Source organism: Bactrocera neohumeralis, chromosome 5, assembly GCF_024586455.1.
Source record: "Bactrocera neohumeralis isolate Rockhampton chromosome 5, APGP_CSIRO_Bneo_wtdbg2-racon-allhic-juicebox.fasta_v2, whole genome shotgun sequence".
In the NCBI taxonomy this organism is placed as follows: Eukaryota; Metazoa; Arthropoda; class Insecta; order Diptera; family Tephritidae; genus Bactrocera; species Bactrocera neohumeralis.
In genome coordinates this window covers 18,743,531-18,757,331 of record NC_065922.1, presented here as the reverse complement: position 1 = coordinate 18,757,331, position 13,801 = coordinate 18,743,531, and the positions used below count along the sequence as shown (strand labels likewise).

The 13,801-nt window shown below is 35.4% G+C and overlaps 2 protein-coding genes across 10 annotated transcripts in view; one reads left to right on the top strand and one right to left on the bottom strand.

Annotated features, from left to right (window-relative positions):
- The window catches only part of LOC126758166 (uncharacterized), a 73,741-nt gene extending 68,897 nt beyond the window's left edge, over positions 1–4,844 (top strand). For 7 of the 9 annotated variants that reach the window (XM_050472268.1, XM_050472265.1, XM_050472266.1 and 4 more), the window contains 5 exons: positions 2,049–2,131; positions 2,194–2,773; positions 2,837–3,389; positions 3,448–3,621; positions 3,680–4,844. In XM_050472268.1, the coding sequence (XP_050328225.1) occupies positions 2,083–2,131; positions 2,194–2,773; positions 2,837–3,389; positions 3,448–3,621; positions 3,680–3,814 (1,491 nt within the window). In that variant the 5' untranslated portion in view covers positions 2,049–2,082 and the 3' untranslated portion in view covers positions 3,815–4,844. Of the gene's footprint in view, positions 1–2,048; positions 2,132–2,193; positions 2,774–2,836; positions 3,390–3,447; positions 3,628–3,679 lie in introns of all 9 variants that reach the window. The other 2 variants (XM_050472274.1, XM_050472273.1) reach the window with 2 other exon arrangements.
- A 1,888-nt stretch (positions 4,845–6,732) lies between these two features.
- Positions 6,733–11,044, bottom strand: LOC126758869 (uncharacterized). The gene is made up of 7 exons (XM_050473284.1): positions 10,622–11,044; positions 10,222–10,556; positions 9,954–10,163; positions 8,113–8,289; positions 7,731–8,035; positions 7,375–7,520; positions 6,733–7,297 (listed from the first exon to the last, which is right to left on the bottom strand). Exons 1-7 carry the CDS (start codon positions 10,863–10,865, stop codon positions 6,972–6,974), a joined length of 1,743 nt encoding a protein of 580 aa, XP_050329241.1. The 5' UTR covers positions 10,866–11,044; the 3' UTR covers positions 6,733–6,971.
- Between the last annotated feature and the right edge of the window lie 2,757 nt (positions 11,045–13,801).

Genomic DNA, 13,801 nt, shown 5'->3' with positions numbered 1-13,801 from the left:
GTATTGACATTTTTTAGAATATTCCAGCAAGCGATCTCTGGATCAGCCATCGAACCTAACCTAACCTAACCCTCATAGTTATTGTGTTTAAATTTTCTTTTCGGTATTTCACTTCTCAAATCATTCACCGACATTGAACTTGAAATTTTTTTACTCATATTACAACTAACCTAGTGTGACGCGCATTAAATTCGGTACACTGATATAGCGTACAGTGTAGTTGAGGTTAGGGTGGTTTAAAAAATAGATTAAACAACACAATCTGTAAAAGCTTACATTATATGTCGATATATAAAAAACCGCAGCTTGCTTTGGAGGTCACCTTTTGCTAACTACGCATGCGTAAAAAACTCCCACGAAGCGGAAAGCGGAACCTTTAACAATACATAAAAAATAGTATTTTTGGAATATTTAATATTCAGTACAACAATTGACATAAAATAAAACAATATAGTGGTAGAAATTACAAATTCATGACAACTAATATGCTGAAAAGTACTTGAAAGCATAGTTGTACCTTTTGAGTTGCGAATCAAGCTGTGAGTTCAATGATTCACTTTGTTTAGGTACGAGTTATATAATTAGAGTATAATGCTCTATTACATCTGCCACAAGCTCTGCCCCCAGCTTTGAATACAAATACATTAAATTTACATATTTTGTTAAGGGAGGTAGGGAGTAACGCTCCTATATGGGCTCAATTAGTTCTGGATGAGCCAATTTTCTATACTATCGTAAGGCCTTATACACTTGGCAACCCTCAAACTATTTCATGATCTCAATGAAACTATTTTTTTCTTTTTGTGAACAGCGATTCAAGATTCTTTTCCTGCTGAGTTCTAAGTATTCTGTGCCTGATTTGTAATAGAGCTGGGCATTCACAGAGAAAGTGAAAAACAATTTCCACATTCCCTACCAGCTTGCAGTAGCGGTAAATATTGGTAAAAAGGCGGCCCCATTTTAGCTTCCACAGAATCTTCCTCTCAAAAACTCGTAACGTCGACTAATCAGATGTTGTCATCGCCCATGACTCTGCACCATATAGCAGGACGGGAATAACGAGTGACTTATAGAGTTTTGTTTTTGTTCGTCGAGAGAGGACTTTGATTCTAGTCTTGTCATCCTTGGGCTATATCTGCCTTGTTATCTTGCAGCTAGCTATTGATTTCCATCTCTTCAGAGCTATATTTTGACCGTTCTCATCGGGCAAGGTATTATCTTCATCTTTGATTCGTCCAAAGAAGCTCGTCGCTTCACCAATTCGTTTGTCATATCGTTGCCTAAAATGTAGCTGAGACCTGGAACCCAAATTATGAACAGGTGGAGTTGAGCTACCAGTGAGCTGTTATTGACTAAGCTTGAATTAATCTGTGGCGTCGACAGGACCAGCTCTCTGTGTATATGACGCCTTTTTGTTTCCTCTCGTAGTTTTTTGATAGAATTCTAAAAGCCTTCTCTATACCTAACACATCCGCTTGGAAGATGCTGGCGTCGACAAGGCCAATCCTCTGTTTATATGGCGCCTTTTTTCTCCCGTACTTTTTCGATAGATCCCCACAGGCTTTCGGTGTACCTAGCACATCCGCTTGGAAGATGCTGTCTAAATGTGGTAGACGGGTAGAGAAGAGAAAGACGGATTCTGAAGTTTACAAAATGCTGTTACGAATGTCTTTTAATTTGGTTTTTATCTTAATTTTACCCACAGGACTCAACTATTTTATTTTCTTATGAAATATGATCTATTAAATCATGATGCGTTCTCGGTATAGAAATCTAAATTATGGGAATACAAATCTGAAGTAAAAGTTATATGTATAACTTTCCGGATTATTTCAATTATACCAGTTGTTTGTTCGATTCACCACTCTCCAAGGTTTGGTGATTTGAAGGCAAATGACGTCTGACATTATGAAAGAGCTTCGGGCGACTTTGCAAACGTTTCCCATTGGTTTATGTTCAACCAAAGAAATATTTCCCATAGACAATAATGTTATTGACACCTGAAGTTCTTAAGATATAAATTTAAATTAATTTTTCTTTATTTTTAGCATTCCACGTCAAAATCAGACAACGCGTAGCATCATGACCTTCTACTGGTGGTCACATTGGTTCTGGATAACAACATTGAGTAGTGAGTAATCTCTGAATATATAAAAAAAACATCAAAATTAAATATTCCCCTAAAATCTCTAGCTATCCTTCTGAGCATAACCCTCGTACACACATATCCAAGCCAAGAGATTTCCTTAGAGTACAATCAAGACAGTAAATCCGTGAAAGCGGTGACAAAACTACACCAGACGACGACGAGTTTAGAGTGGTCCACAACAACACCAGCTGTACTAGTGACTACGTCCAATAAAAATACAGAATCAGACGCAGTTGTGGCACCAATAATACAACAACAACTTAACGACAATGCCGGCAGTACAGATGAAGAGCTGGTCTCTGAAGATGTAGACACGAAGCAAGTTGAGGCAGCCTTTAGTGAGATAGAGGACACTTCCGAGCACGAAAAAGAGAACATTGTAGAAAACGATGACCGGCCAACAGCAGAAGAGGGTGAGTATAAACGATCTGCAGAGAGTTACAATAAAACCATAGAAGAGCCAAAGGGGCTTGCGGATGAAGAAAGTTTGGAGGAACCACAAGTCGCTGCGGTCGTAGCGGAGCAGCGATCTGTCGCTATTGAGGAAAGCAGACAGAAATTGAACCGCGCTGATGAAGAGCTGAGCAACTATACTAACAGCAGTAGAAAACGCGATGGGATCAGGTGCGTATTTTGAGAAATCGCTTTTCATTTTATAATACATAAAATATTTGTGTAAATTTGCAGAGGCAATGCAACCTGTGTGAATTGTAAGGCGGCAGCGCACGAGCCCAGCAGCACCGCGGAAGCCACGCGCACGCTCGAAGCGCCAAAAGCCTTGACTAACAACTCGACTACGACTGCAGTCAACGCGAACTCGCGCATAGACTCTATGCACTCCGACACACTGGAGTGGCTGAACGCTATGGCAGTAGCGGCGGCGCTTCCAGTGCCCAAACTGCTGACCAATGCGCCACAAGCGACCGAAATCGATCGTGAAGTCGTCACGGTGCCAACAGAGTCTGCAACAGTCGACGCTGCGGCGGCGGCGGCAACGACACAGCAACGCATACCCTTTACGTTGGAGAATGCCAATAAAGAGGACGAACTGCGACGTGCCGAAAACGAACATCGTTCACGCAAATCGAAAGTACTCTCAGCCGAGTACAAGCACATCAATCGCTACATCAACTACTCGTCGGACAGCAAAAGTCTGCTGACGCGTAGTGCAGCCACGACGCCCAATGATTTCGGTGGCGTTGAAGAGGGCAACATCTCCTCGGAGGCGCTCTCGATACAGGTGGGTGTTAAAATTTTAGCTACTTCAGAGCGTTCTAATCAAATGCCGTTAATTGCAGCGCACCTACTTTCTGGACGCCGGCGCGATCTCAGCCATCTGCTTCACCATATTCGGTGTTTGTTGCACGGTCGGCACCATTGGCATAGTGTTGTATCGGCGTAGATACGTCAATAAGCCGCAGGCGCTGAGCGAGCCCGACTCGAGTGTCTACATCGATGATAGCACGATGCGTGTAAGTGTAAGGAATCGTTTACAGAGGCAATGAGCTTTTAATGGCTGCGTTAATAAAGTTAATTTCTTTTGACGACTTGCAGGATAACTCCGATGAGATGTACAGCTTGGACAATGACTCCTTTCTCAATTCACTGGAGGCGATGACAATACAAAACTACTGGACGGACACCGTTAAACATACAAAGCTTTAATTTCCTTTACAAAAACAAATACATACATACTATACATATATGTATGTGTACAACTTATACGTAACGGCATGCACACGTACATATATAAATAACTGTCACGTGTGTGCGCGCGTTTATAAATATATAAAATAGTGAATTAGTTTAAAATAATAGCATGCATATTTGAAGAATTATGATATAATTAAATTAATGAGCGTCTACTAAACTCAAATTAACATAATCATTAAGTTTATACATTTAGCTGTTAATAATTGAGATTGAGATTGGAATTTTATATATATTTATATGTTACTTAATTTCATAATTTATCGTTGCGCACTGCGTGTGATTAGCAAGCAAGTCTCAGCAGTGTGTTGAAACATTGAATGTAGTGTTAATATTATTTACTAATTCAATTGTTTATTGTTTGTAGCGACATTTGTTAAATAATATTTTTAGTTCAATTTAATATTTTTTTAATTTTTTTAAATTAAATCACTTTTTTTATTAATAAAGAAATACTTAACAGCTATAAATAAAGTATGTTTAATCATTTTTGGAGAAAAAAATTGCAAAAACATTTTTTTTACTTAATAATTTTTGTAGGTTTTCCTAATTTAAAACTAATTTTTGTTTTCTTATCAAATAAGAAACTAATTTAATTTTTTTCTTAATTTTTATTTAAATTTAATTAATGAAATTATCAAAAAAATAATTACGATTAAAAAAATTTGAAATCAAAAAAATTTTAAAATTAATATATTATTAATTCAGAAAAACAATTCAATTTAAATTATAACTATTAAAACCTTGTTTTTTGATTTCTAATTTTTTAATTTAAATAATTAATTACAATTTTGCTTTCATTTTTGATTTATAATAATTTTAATTCAAAAAATTAAATATCAAAAAAATTTTGGAAATTGTAATTTGGAAAAAAATATTTAAAAAAATTTAATTTTTTTATTTAAAATTTAAATTTAATTTTTTTTGGTCGTTAATTTTTATTAATTTAAATTTTTAATTAATAATTTAAATACGAAAAAATTAATTAATAGTTTAAATTAGAAAAAATTAAAAATCAAAAAAAATATAATTTTAAAATTAATGTATTATTTATAAAGAAAACCAATTTAATTTAAATTATAATTATTAAAACCTTTTTTTTTGATTTTTAGTTTTTTAATTTAAATAATTAATTACAATTTTGTTGTAATTTTTGATTTATACTCTAATAATTTAAATTAAAAAAATCAAAAAAAACTTGAAAATTTTTAATTTTTTTATTTAAAATTTTAATTTAATTAATTTTTTTGATCGTTAATTTTTATTAATTTAAATTTTTAATTAATAATTTAAATACGAAAAAATTAACTAATAATTTAAATTGAAAAAATTAAAAATCAAAAAAAAAATTTTAAATATTAATATTATAATTTAAATTAAATTGGTTTCTTAATAAATAATACATTAACTAAAAAAATGTTTTAATTACTAATGTTTTTGATAATTTAATGAATTAATTTTTTTAATTTAAATTATTAAAAATTAAAAATCAAAACAAAAAATTTTAATATGTTATTTATTAAGAAAACCAATCTAAATTAAATTAAAAAAATTATCTATAAAAATTTATTTTAAAACAATTTTATAAATATGGAAAAATCCAAGATTAATTTTAAGTTAGAAAAACTACAAAAATGAATACATATTAAAAAATATTATATTTTTAATTCAATATTAATTTTTTATATATAATAAAATAACTAAGAAAAATGTTGGACTTTTTTATCGTAAATTATACTTTTAAGTTTTTCAAATTTTTTGTTTATTAGAAGTAATAAAATAACTTAAAAATAATAACTTTTATTATACTTTTCGATTTTTTAGTTTTTTTCAATATTTTTAATTTTTTTAAATTTAAAATTTTTTTTATTTGTGTTTTGTTTTAATTAATTTATATTTTATTGTAATTTTAATATTTTCGTACACAAATTTAAATTTCAATTCATCTAAACGTCTATATTTACGAACTTAAGTGATAAAAATTTTAAAACAAAGCGTATTTTGGTAATTTCTTTGAAAACTAGAACATAATTTCAGTCCAGAATTTTGTGATCCAATATAAATCAGCAGTTGGATGCTTATGCTGCGTATAAATAAAAATAAAATATTTTCTGATTTTAAAATTTTTAATATACTATTTTTATATTTTGACTAACCAACCAACTATTTTACTTTTTATTCTGTACCGTTATTTTAAGTATCCGTTAAAATTGTACAAACCAGAGAATGTACATTAGTTGGTGAAATCCTCTAATCATAACGAGTACCCCTTAAAAAATGTAATATTCCTACGTCATTGACCCCACGAACCTTCTTTGTAGTGTACGTTCTCTGGTACAAACTATTGCAAAACGAACATTAGTATCCAATATTATCTAATTTTATAGAAACTTTAACCTCAAATAATTAAACTATTTTTGTTATTTGTTTTTTGTTCTCATTTTTTTAATATTGTGTTTTTTAGTTTGTATGTACAATTGTACGTATTTTTGTTCCTTATTATTATAGTAGACTACACAAAAGCACATTAAGATACCGTTCGTTAATTCTTCATCAGAATCATTCCTTCCAAATTATATTAAAAATAAAACAAAAAAAAAACAAAAAAAACAAATAAATATATGAAAAAGCAAAAGAAAACATAAATTTAAGTATTGTTAACATTTTAAGTATATGACAGCATTGATTTAAGCAAACATCTAGTATAATGAGACAAGCACTTACCTATTAATACAAAAATTTAAATAATATATATGGATTTCTTTAACAAATAAATAATATCGAAATACAATTTGATTTCATTTCATTTATTTATTTTTTGGGAAGTGAATATTGCCATAAGGGCCGCTCCCAAAGCTTAAATGTTCCGAAGCGCCTTACTATGAATATTCAAACTAAAACCATCCGTTTCTTCAAAGTAATTTTTAATGAAGTACTGTTATATTTATTATTGTAAGCAATATTCGAGACGCAAGAAATGTACAATATATAATAAGATGTGATTTTTTTGTTCAAATGGGTACAACTGTATGCATAATACCACAATTACTTTCTTGTACAGTGTAAATATTGATTTTGTTTTTAGAATTTTTGTTTTACCGATTTTTGTTTTTTAAATAGGTTCATTCGAGCTTTCATTCGTTTCATTGCTCTGTTGTGATAGTTGTGAGTTGTGGCTTTCAATTGATATTTTACTCTTACGCCTGCGCACCGATTCCATGGATTGTGTGCGTTTCTTCAGCGACAATTCCGCTTCGTTCATGAGACGACAATTCTCGACAAATGTAACCAAATCGGGACTATTTAAGCTGTTCGCCACAATCAAGGCTTCCTCGAGTATCTCCTTTGCACGTTCCACTTTATGGAGCACCGCATGCGATTTGCAAATCAATATGGTGCTCAAGAAGCGCCAGATGTTGCTATTGCAGTTTTTAGACTCTACCAAAATAAAAATAACAAATTAGTAAGATTGTTTAATTGAAGTTGCTACGGAAAGGGATAGCGGTAATGCAGACCTTCAATTGCTTTGCGCGCCACCGAGCAGCACTCATCGAATCGGCTCTGCCCCAAATGACTTCGTGCGATTTCGTGCAGCAGATAACACTTCTCAATCGAGTATTTCGCGAAGTGTATACGTTTCTCTAAACGCGCTAAATATTTCCTAGATGGGAGGGAGAAAACTTTTATTTTGGGTATTACGTAATCGAATGTAAAAGACTACATATACAAATTAATCCCTTGAGAAACGAAATATCGAAAAATATTTCTAATAAAACATTCAAATCTTAAAGGTAATCGAAAGTATTATCGGTTAGAATTTATGGTATAACTATCCCTAAAATGTGTTTCGTAAACCCTAAATCCAACTCACTTATAAGCAATCATTGTATAATCGGTGGCATCGGGTTCCGTATACGTGGACTTATCGCCGAATACAAAAGAGACAGCACGATCTTTATTCTTGTCGGTGGGTATACGTAGTAGATGCATTAAATTGGTATTTTTCTTGCCTTCATTTGCAGAACTGCGATCACTTGGCTTAATATAGCGATCAGTGTAGGCTAGCGCTAAAGTATTATAAACTTCGTTGAGAAATTCAAATTTCCATGGCATGACACGATGGGTCTTCAACACGACATAGTCGCCCATAACTTCCTCGACGTATTTACTAAGTTTCTATAAATTAAAAAAAAAAATGAAATAAAAAAAATATGAAAATATTAAATAAATATTTAATCGACGAGTTCACTCACAGCAATTTTTCCCATAGCACGCAGCTGTCGTATCGTACGCAATATCGTCAACATATTACGACGAGTTTGATATTGTATGTGGTTCAAGTGCGCCTGGCGATGCTTCTCCCATACTTCCTTATCTGGACACTTACGCATTTGCTCATTGTAGAGTGGACTGCGAGCTTGCAACATTTTCTAAACATATATAGAGGAATGGGTTTGAGCACCATGAAAAAATCTTGACTTCACATAGACGTTTTTATATTCCTAGAGAGACTGCTAACAAATTGAGTAGCGATCCCAAGGAGAACCAAAGCACAATCAAGTGGAGTAAAATATTAAGTTAGGTTAAAAGGTCGATCCTAACAGAGATATCACATGGACAACTTATAGCTGGTTCGTTGCGGTACCTAGAACTCCTATAAAATTGATTATTAAGACCCTTATAAATCGGCCAAGCGATTTGAGCCGATTACAAAATTGTTGAGCCGACTAATGTCAGTTTCGGATATGTCTGCTGGTTCAACGAAAGCTTATTTGCAGAGATGTTTGAACCTCATGTCTTGGATAAGCTGGATAGTTGAAGAGAAAGTGGATTTTTTTTTGGATTTTTCCACCTCACCTTAAAATTTTGAGTTTGCGTCCGACTGGTTTTTTAGAGTTACAGCATGAGTACCTATTGGATAATGTCCAGTAGGAACTCGTACTATTTCCACAAGATGAATTTGGTTAAACGCAATATTTCAGTCGATCTCTTACGTTCTAATCTAGGCCAGAAAGACATCGCAGTCACATAGAAGCTGGTCACAAGCGAACGCCTGATCAGCACACGTGACGTCCATAAGTCCAGTGCTGGAACTCAAGATAACCACGGGGATCCAACTTGTTATCATTCCGTTGTGAGCGGTGTAAGGGCGCCTCCTCTAATTATTTTATCGGCCATGATGTTTTCAGCGATTTCGCGATGACCAGGCATCTAAACGAGTCTGATCAAGAAGTAACTTTATACTAAATCTTGTCAGGTTAGGCACTTCTTGACTAACTTTGGGCTCAGAGCTTACCTTCCTGCACTTCGGAGCAGTAAGTCTAATAATACTTTAATAGCAGATATTTCTGCCTGAAAGACACTACAATAATCCGGTATCTAAGCTTGACGAAAGACTCCTCACAGAAACCTGTCTTTCCAAACTTCCCTCCTAGCCGTGACCCATCCAAATCAAATAAAAAGACTCACTGAGCCTCTTCTTCTTTAACTTTTCTCCATCCACATATCCTTCATCGGTATGTGAGCAGAGAAATAGCCACGGTGAATAGCTTCTGCGATGCAGTGGTCTAAATTTTCAGTGATGCAATTGAACATCCCCGTCCTTCTATATGGTGCAGAGGCATGGGCTATGACAATATCTCATGAGTCGGCTTTGCGAGTTTTCGAGATAAAGGTTCTTTCGAAGATTTATTTTCGAATACCGCAGTAGATGAAACGATGAGCTACACAAGATATGGGATGACATTGACATAGTTTACCGAATTACATATAATACAACGGCTACGTTGGCTAGGTCATACCGTCCGTATGGACGAAAAATATTCAAGTCATATCAGAATGGCTTTGGCTTTTAAGTTTTTTATTTTCTACCAGATCGTAGCTTTCCCACACGATGTCCACGAGGATCGCGTAATCCCCTTAAATATTTTCGAGAAGCTTCATGTCAGGTGGGTCGAAACCTCTATGCTTCGCTTAATAAATGAAACACGCTCGGATTCAAGCTAGTAATGGAGTCATGAATATATGTTAAATAATTCCTCAAAATCTCCAAGTTACGTTGGAAGGCTCCAAATATAACATTAATTAACCTTACCAAAAACTTCTTGAGCACATCGTACTTGGTGTTGGTCAGATGACGTAGAAAGGGCGTGGAAACTTTACATTGCGGCAATAATAAATTTCCGTTATCTCGCAGATCCTTCAGAAACAGCACATCAATCCAACTTTTGTTGTAATATATTTGATTGAAGACTTTGAAGGCGCGTTCACGTCTGGCGATCTCGCGTGGCGACAACAGCAATTCCTATAATTTGTGCGAGGAAATAGTATAAGTTATTTCTTGAAACAATTTCATTTCCTACCTCCTTCTCGAGTATGCTGAGCACATCACATTTACCCTGCTCACGCAATATTTTCCACAAAGGACGCGGATCCACGTACTTCTCCTTCTCCAATTGTTCCAGAACTTTGGCGAAAATCTTCTCATTTCTTAATATGAAGGGGCCCAGTGTCTCGCCAATAGAGTCTTTGAAGTTTTCGTCTACCACAATTAAACGGTTCTGAAATGCGGACACCTTCTTGCCATAGAACTTGTGTGTGTTGTCGTGTAGCTCGACTTTGCAGTTCTCGAATTGGTTCAGCTCGTACAAGGCATCGCAGATCTCCAGATTGATTGGTGCATTATTCGGCTCAATGGCTGCGAGGGAAGCACAAAAGTTGTTTATTAATTGTTAGGTGATTATACCTGCATTTCGAAAGTACCTCCAGCTGCCAGGCCGTCCTCCAGCGCGCCCTGTGTCTGCGCGATGTTGCGCTTACACTGACTGCGGAAGTAGAGCGCACGCGAATCATCGTTCTTCAGCTCCAGCGATTTGTCATAGTACTTCGCCGCTATGTCCAATTGTTGTTTGTGCGTGTAAAAGAGACCCCAATCGCGGTAGATCAGCTGTACGTGCTCGTCGCTCCATGCGATCTTCTCCCATGGCAATACCGGTACTTCTTGCATTAGACTGATTTAATTGTTGTATGTGTCGGTATGTATTAGTTCGAATTGTTCCCGATAGTTGAAAAATGCGATTCGGATGGATTTCGATGTTTTAAATTTGCAGAATTGACCAATTTATTTATTAAAAAATTTTATTTCAATTTTTGTTGCAATAAATGTTAAAAAATATTATTTTTTGCTGTCGGATGATCGTAATTTTAATTCCGAATATTTTTGCCTGTATATTTGAGTTGGGAACAATTGTACTTGAAAAATTGAGAGCAAAATTTACAATGAAAAAAATATATACCATTTTTGGTAGTAATGTGCCATGAGTGTCTTTAGGGAAATCTCATGTGCTCATATGAAAGGAATTTTGAAAACAACGAGTTGTAAATTTCAAAACTTGTAAATTTTCGTTTTGGGTACAATGAGTTGTAATGCTGGTTGTATTTCAGCTAATACCGGTAGAACATGAAATTCGAATTTCATTAAAGGGTAGAATATTTTGGGGAAATGCTGGACCCTGAGATGTCATCTCCTAAACTCAGATGAGGGCGTAATCAAGGTCTGTGCTAAGTATGAAATATTTGAACCAAGAATCGAGATTAGTTATGTCATCGCTTACGTTATAGGCATCGCTTACGCGATTATAGTCGTAGGAGCATGGAGCATTGTGTTCACGAAAGTTCTCTGAGCGACATTCACTTAGAAGTGGCCAGCAACGATTCTTTTACATATGACTCAATCAGCTCACGACTTTCGGTCTTAGACCAAGTATCTTTAGAATATCCCGAAGATCCGTTTGAAGGTGAGCTAAAGTGAAAAGGCTATTCAAACCCAATAACGTTCGATTGACCTAGGATCAGCATTGATCTAAATTGAGAAATTCCATATTAAAAGGTATTTTTATGAATAAAAGAATGGTAAATTGAGATTTCTTAAGCTAAAAAATATCCACAAAGGCTTAAAGGCTAAAAAAGATGGTTGGAAGTATATCAGAACGATGAGCTCGATACAAATCTAAATAAATCAGACTATATTCAGGTGAGAATACCTGCTAGACGTAAATGGAGAAGAGACTTAGTAGGGGAGGAGGGTATTATTTCAATTTATACGGACAGGTCCAAAATAGACTGGAGTGTAGGGACGGGAATATACTCCAAGACTTTGATATCTCCCTTTCCGTCTACCAAAATCAGCTAACATCTTCAATGCGGAAGTCTAGGCATAAAGAAAGCCTGTGAAAACGTTCATTTGCACAGACAGCCGGGCGGCATTACTACGCTAACCGTTGCGAAATATCAATTCCAACGTAGTAAACAATTATAGGAAGGCTTGAAACTTACAGGCAGCTCAACTCCACTTGTTAATAATTTGTGTTCTCGGTCGCAGCGACTGCTTTGGCAACGATAAAGTAGACAAGTTGGCCAAATCTGAAGTTTGTCTAGTCGACCACGAGGCAGAGATAATCCGCTCTTCGGTCTAATAGTATGGTGGACAGGTGTACGGAAATCCACTTACCGAACGCCCATGGAAAGGGTTCTGAAGGTAGGTATGTTAGCTACGCGCAGCACTCTAAACATTCATACGGATGGCTCGATATTGGGCGATGGAGTTGGTGCGGGAATATACTGTCCAGAGTTAGGCATATAGCAGCCTTTTTGTTGCCGAACTACTGCAGTATATTTCAAGCTGAATAAAATAATAATCTTTGGCGAAAGTCACGGAGTTGGCTTCTAATGCACCTGCAGACAATTCCATAGTCGACATATGTAATAATATCTCATCGCATGTCGGCCAGCAATGCCTTGGGAAGCAGAGCGGTAGATCGGAAGTACACAAAATGCCTATTGGCACTCGATAGAAGAGAATGCAGGAACATAATCGGAATACTAACTGGTCACTGCCTGGTGTCGATACACGTCCGCAGAAAGGGACGGACAGATCGAGAAGACTGCAGTAAATGTTTAGATCAAGACACCAGGGAAACAATGTAACATATCTTTTGGACTTGTCCCACATTGTCAAGACTACGCTGTAAGTATCTGGGATCCCCATGGTATGATACACTGGAGAAGGTATCGATAGTGAGGCTACAGAGTCTGTTGAAATTCGCGTCAATCGCAGGCATCATAAAGCTTAATTACTACTCTTGAACCTCGTAACTGAACTCCATCTGGTATCGGAACGGACAAAGACTAGTCTATGCGTAGCTCATTGGTTTACCAGATTAACCTAACATAATACATAGGTCCAGGAAAGGTGTATGCAGTCTTACAGCTATACTTGCCGCAGGTGCAACTCGAACGGTTCTACATTTCCTCTGCGAGTGCCCAGTTCAAATACCAAACCTTGAATGGCTTTCTACGAAAAGTATAATGGATCTACATATATCCATGGGCACCTAATGGTTTGAACGCAACGATGAAACGTGATATAAAGGTATTTCGGTAGTGTATAAAAATGATGCATTTTGCGCTAATTGAATACAAAGGCGCTATACTCCATCCTTTCTAAATAATCAGACTTCTTATTTTCAAAAGACCGATATTGTTTGTTGACAGTTACATTTAATGGGTTGACAAATCGGTCGAGCTTTTCATAGACCAAGTAAATCAACTTATCATGTCATATATGTGTTTTGGAAAACATATGATGGTCGCTTTCTCTAACGGTTTTGGAATACTTAACAATACTTTCGGGGCTTAAACAAGGACATCTTCTAAATTTCTGCTAATTGGTTCAGGGATTTCGGAGTCTTTATGATGCAAACTTAATAAGAATTTTTCAAAGTTCCATTAGATCGAGATTAGTCGATGGTCAAATTTACAATATTTAAGCTACCAATTGTTCTTTTCCAATAAAAGAAACACTTTTAAGAACATCATAAAGGTGTTAAAGCTGTTAAAGCTTTCGGCTGAATCCCTACGTTTATTAACAACTTATAAGATCGC

Excerpts from the sequence above, each read along its gene's own strand:
- LOC126758869 (XM_050473284.1), bottom strand. The coding sequence starts at position 10,865 with ATGCAAGAAGTACCGGTATTGCCATGGGAGAAGATCGCATGGAGCGAC. Across the intron at positions 10,557-10,621 it reads GGACGGCCTGGCAGCTGGAG|CCATTGAGCCGAATAATGCA; the intron begins GTACTTTCGAAA and ends CTTCCCTCGCAG. Across the intron at positions 8,290-9,953 it reads ATGTGCTCAAGAAGTTTTTG|AAAATGTTGCAAGCTCGCAG; the intron begins GTAAGGTTAATT and ends ATATATGTTTAG.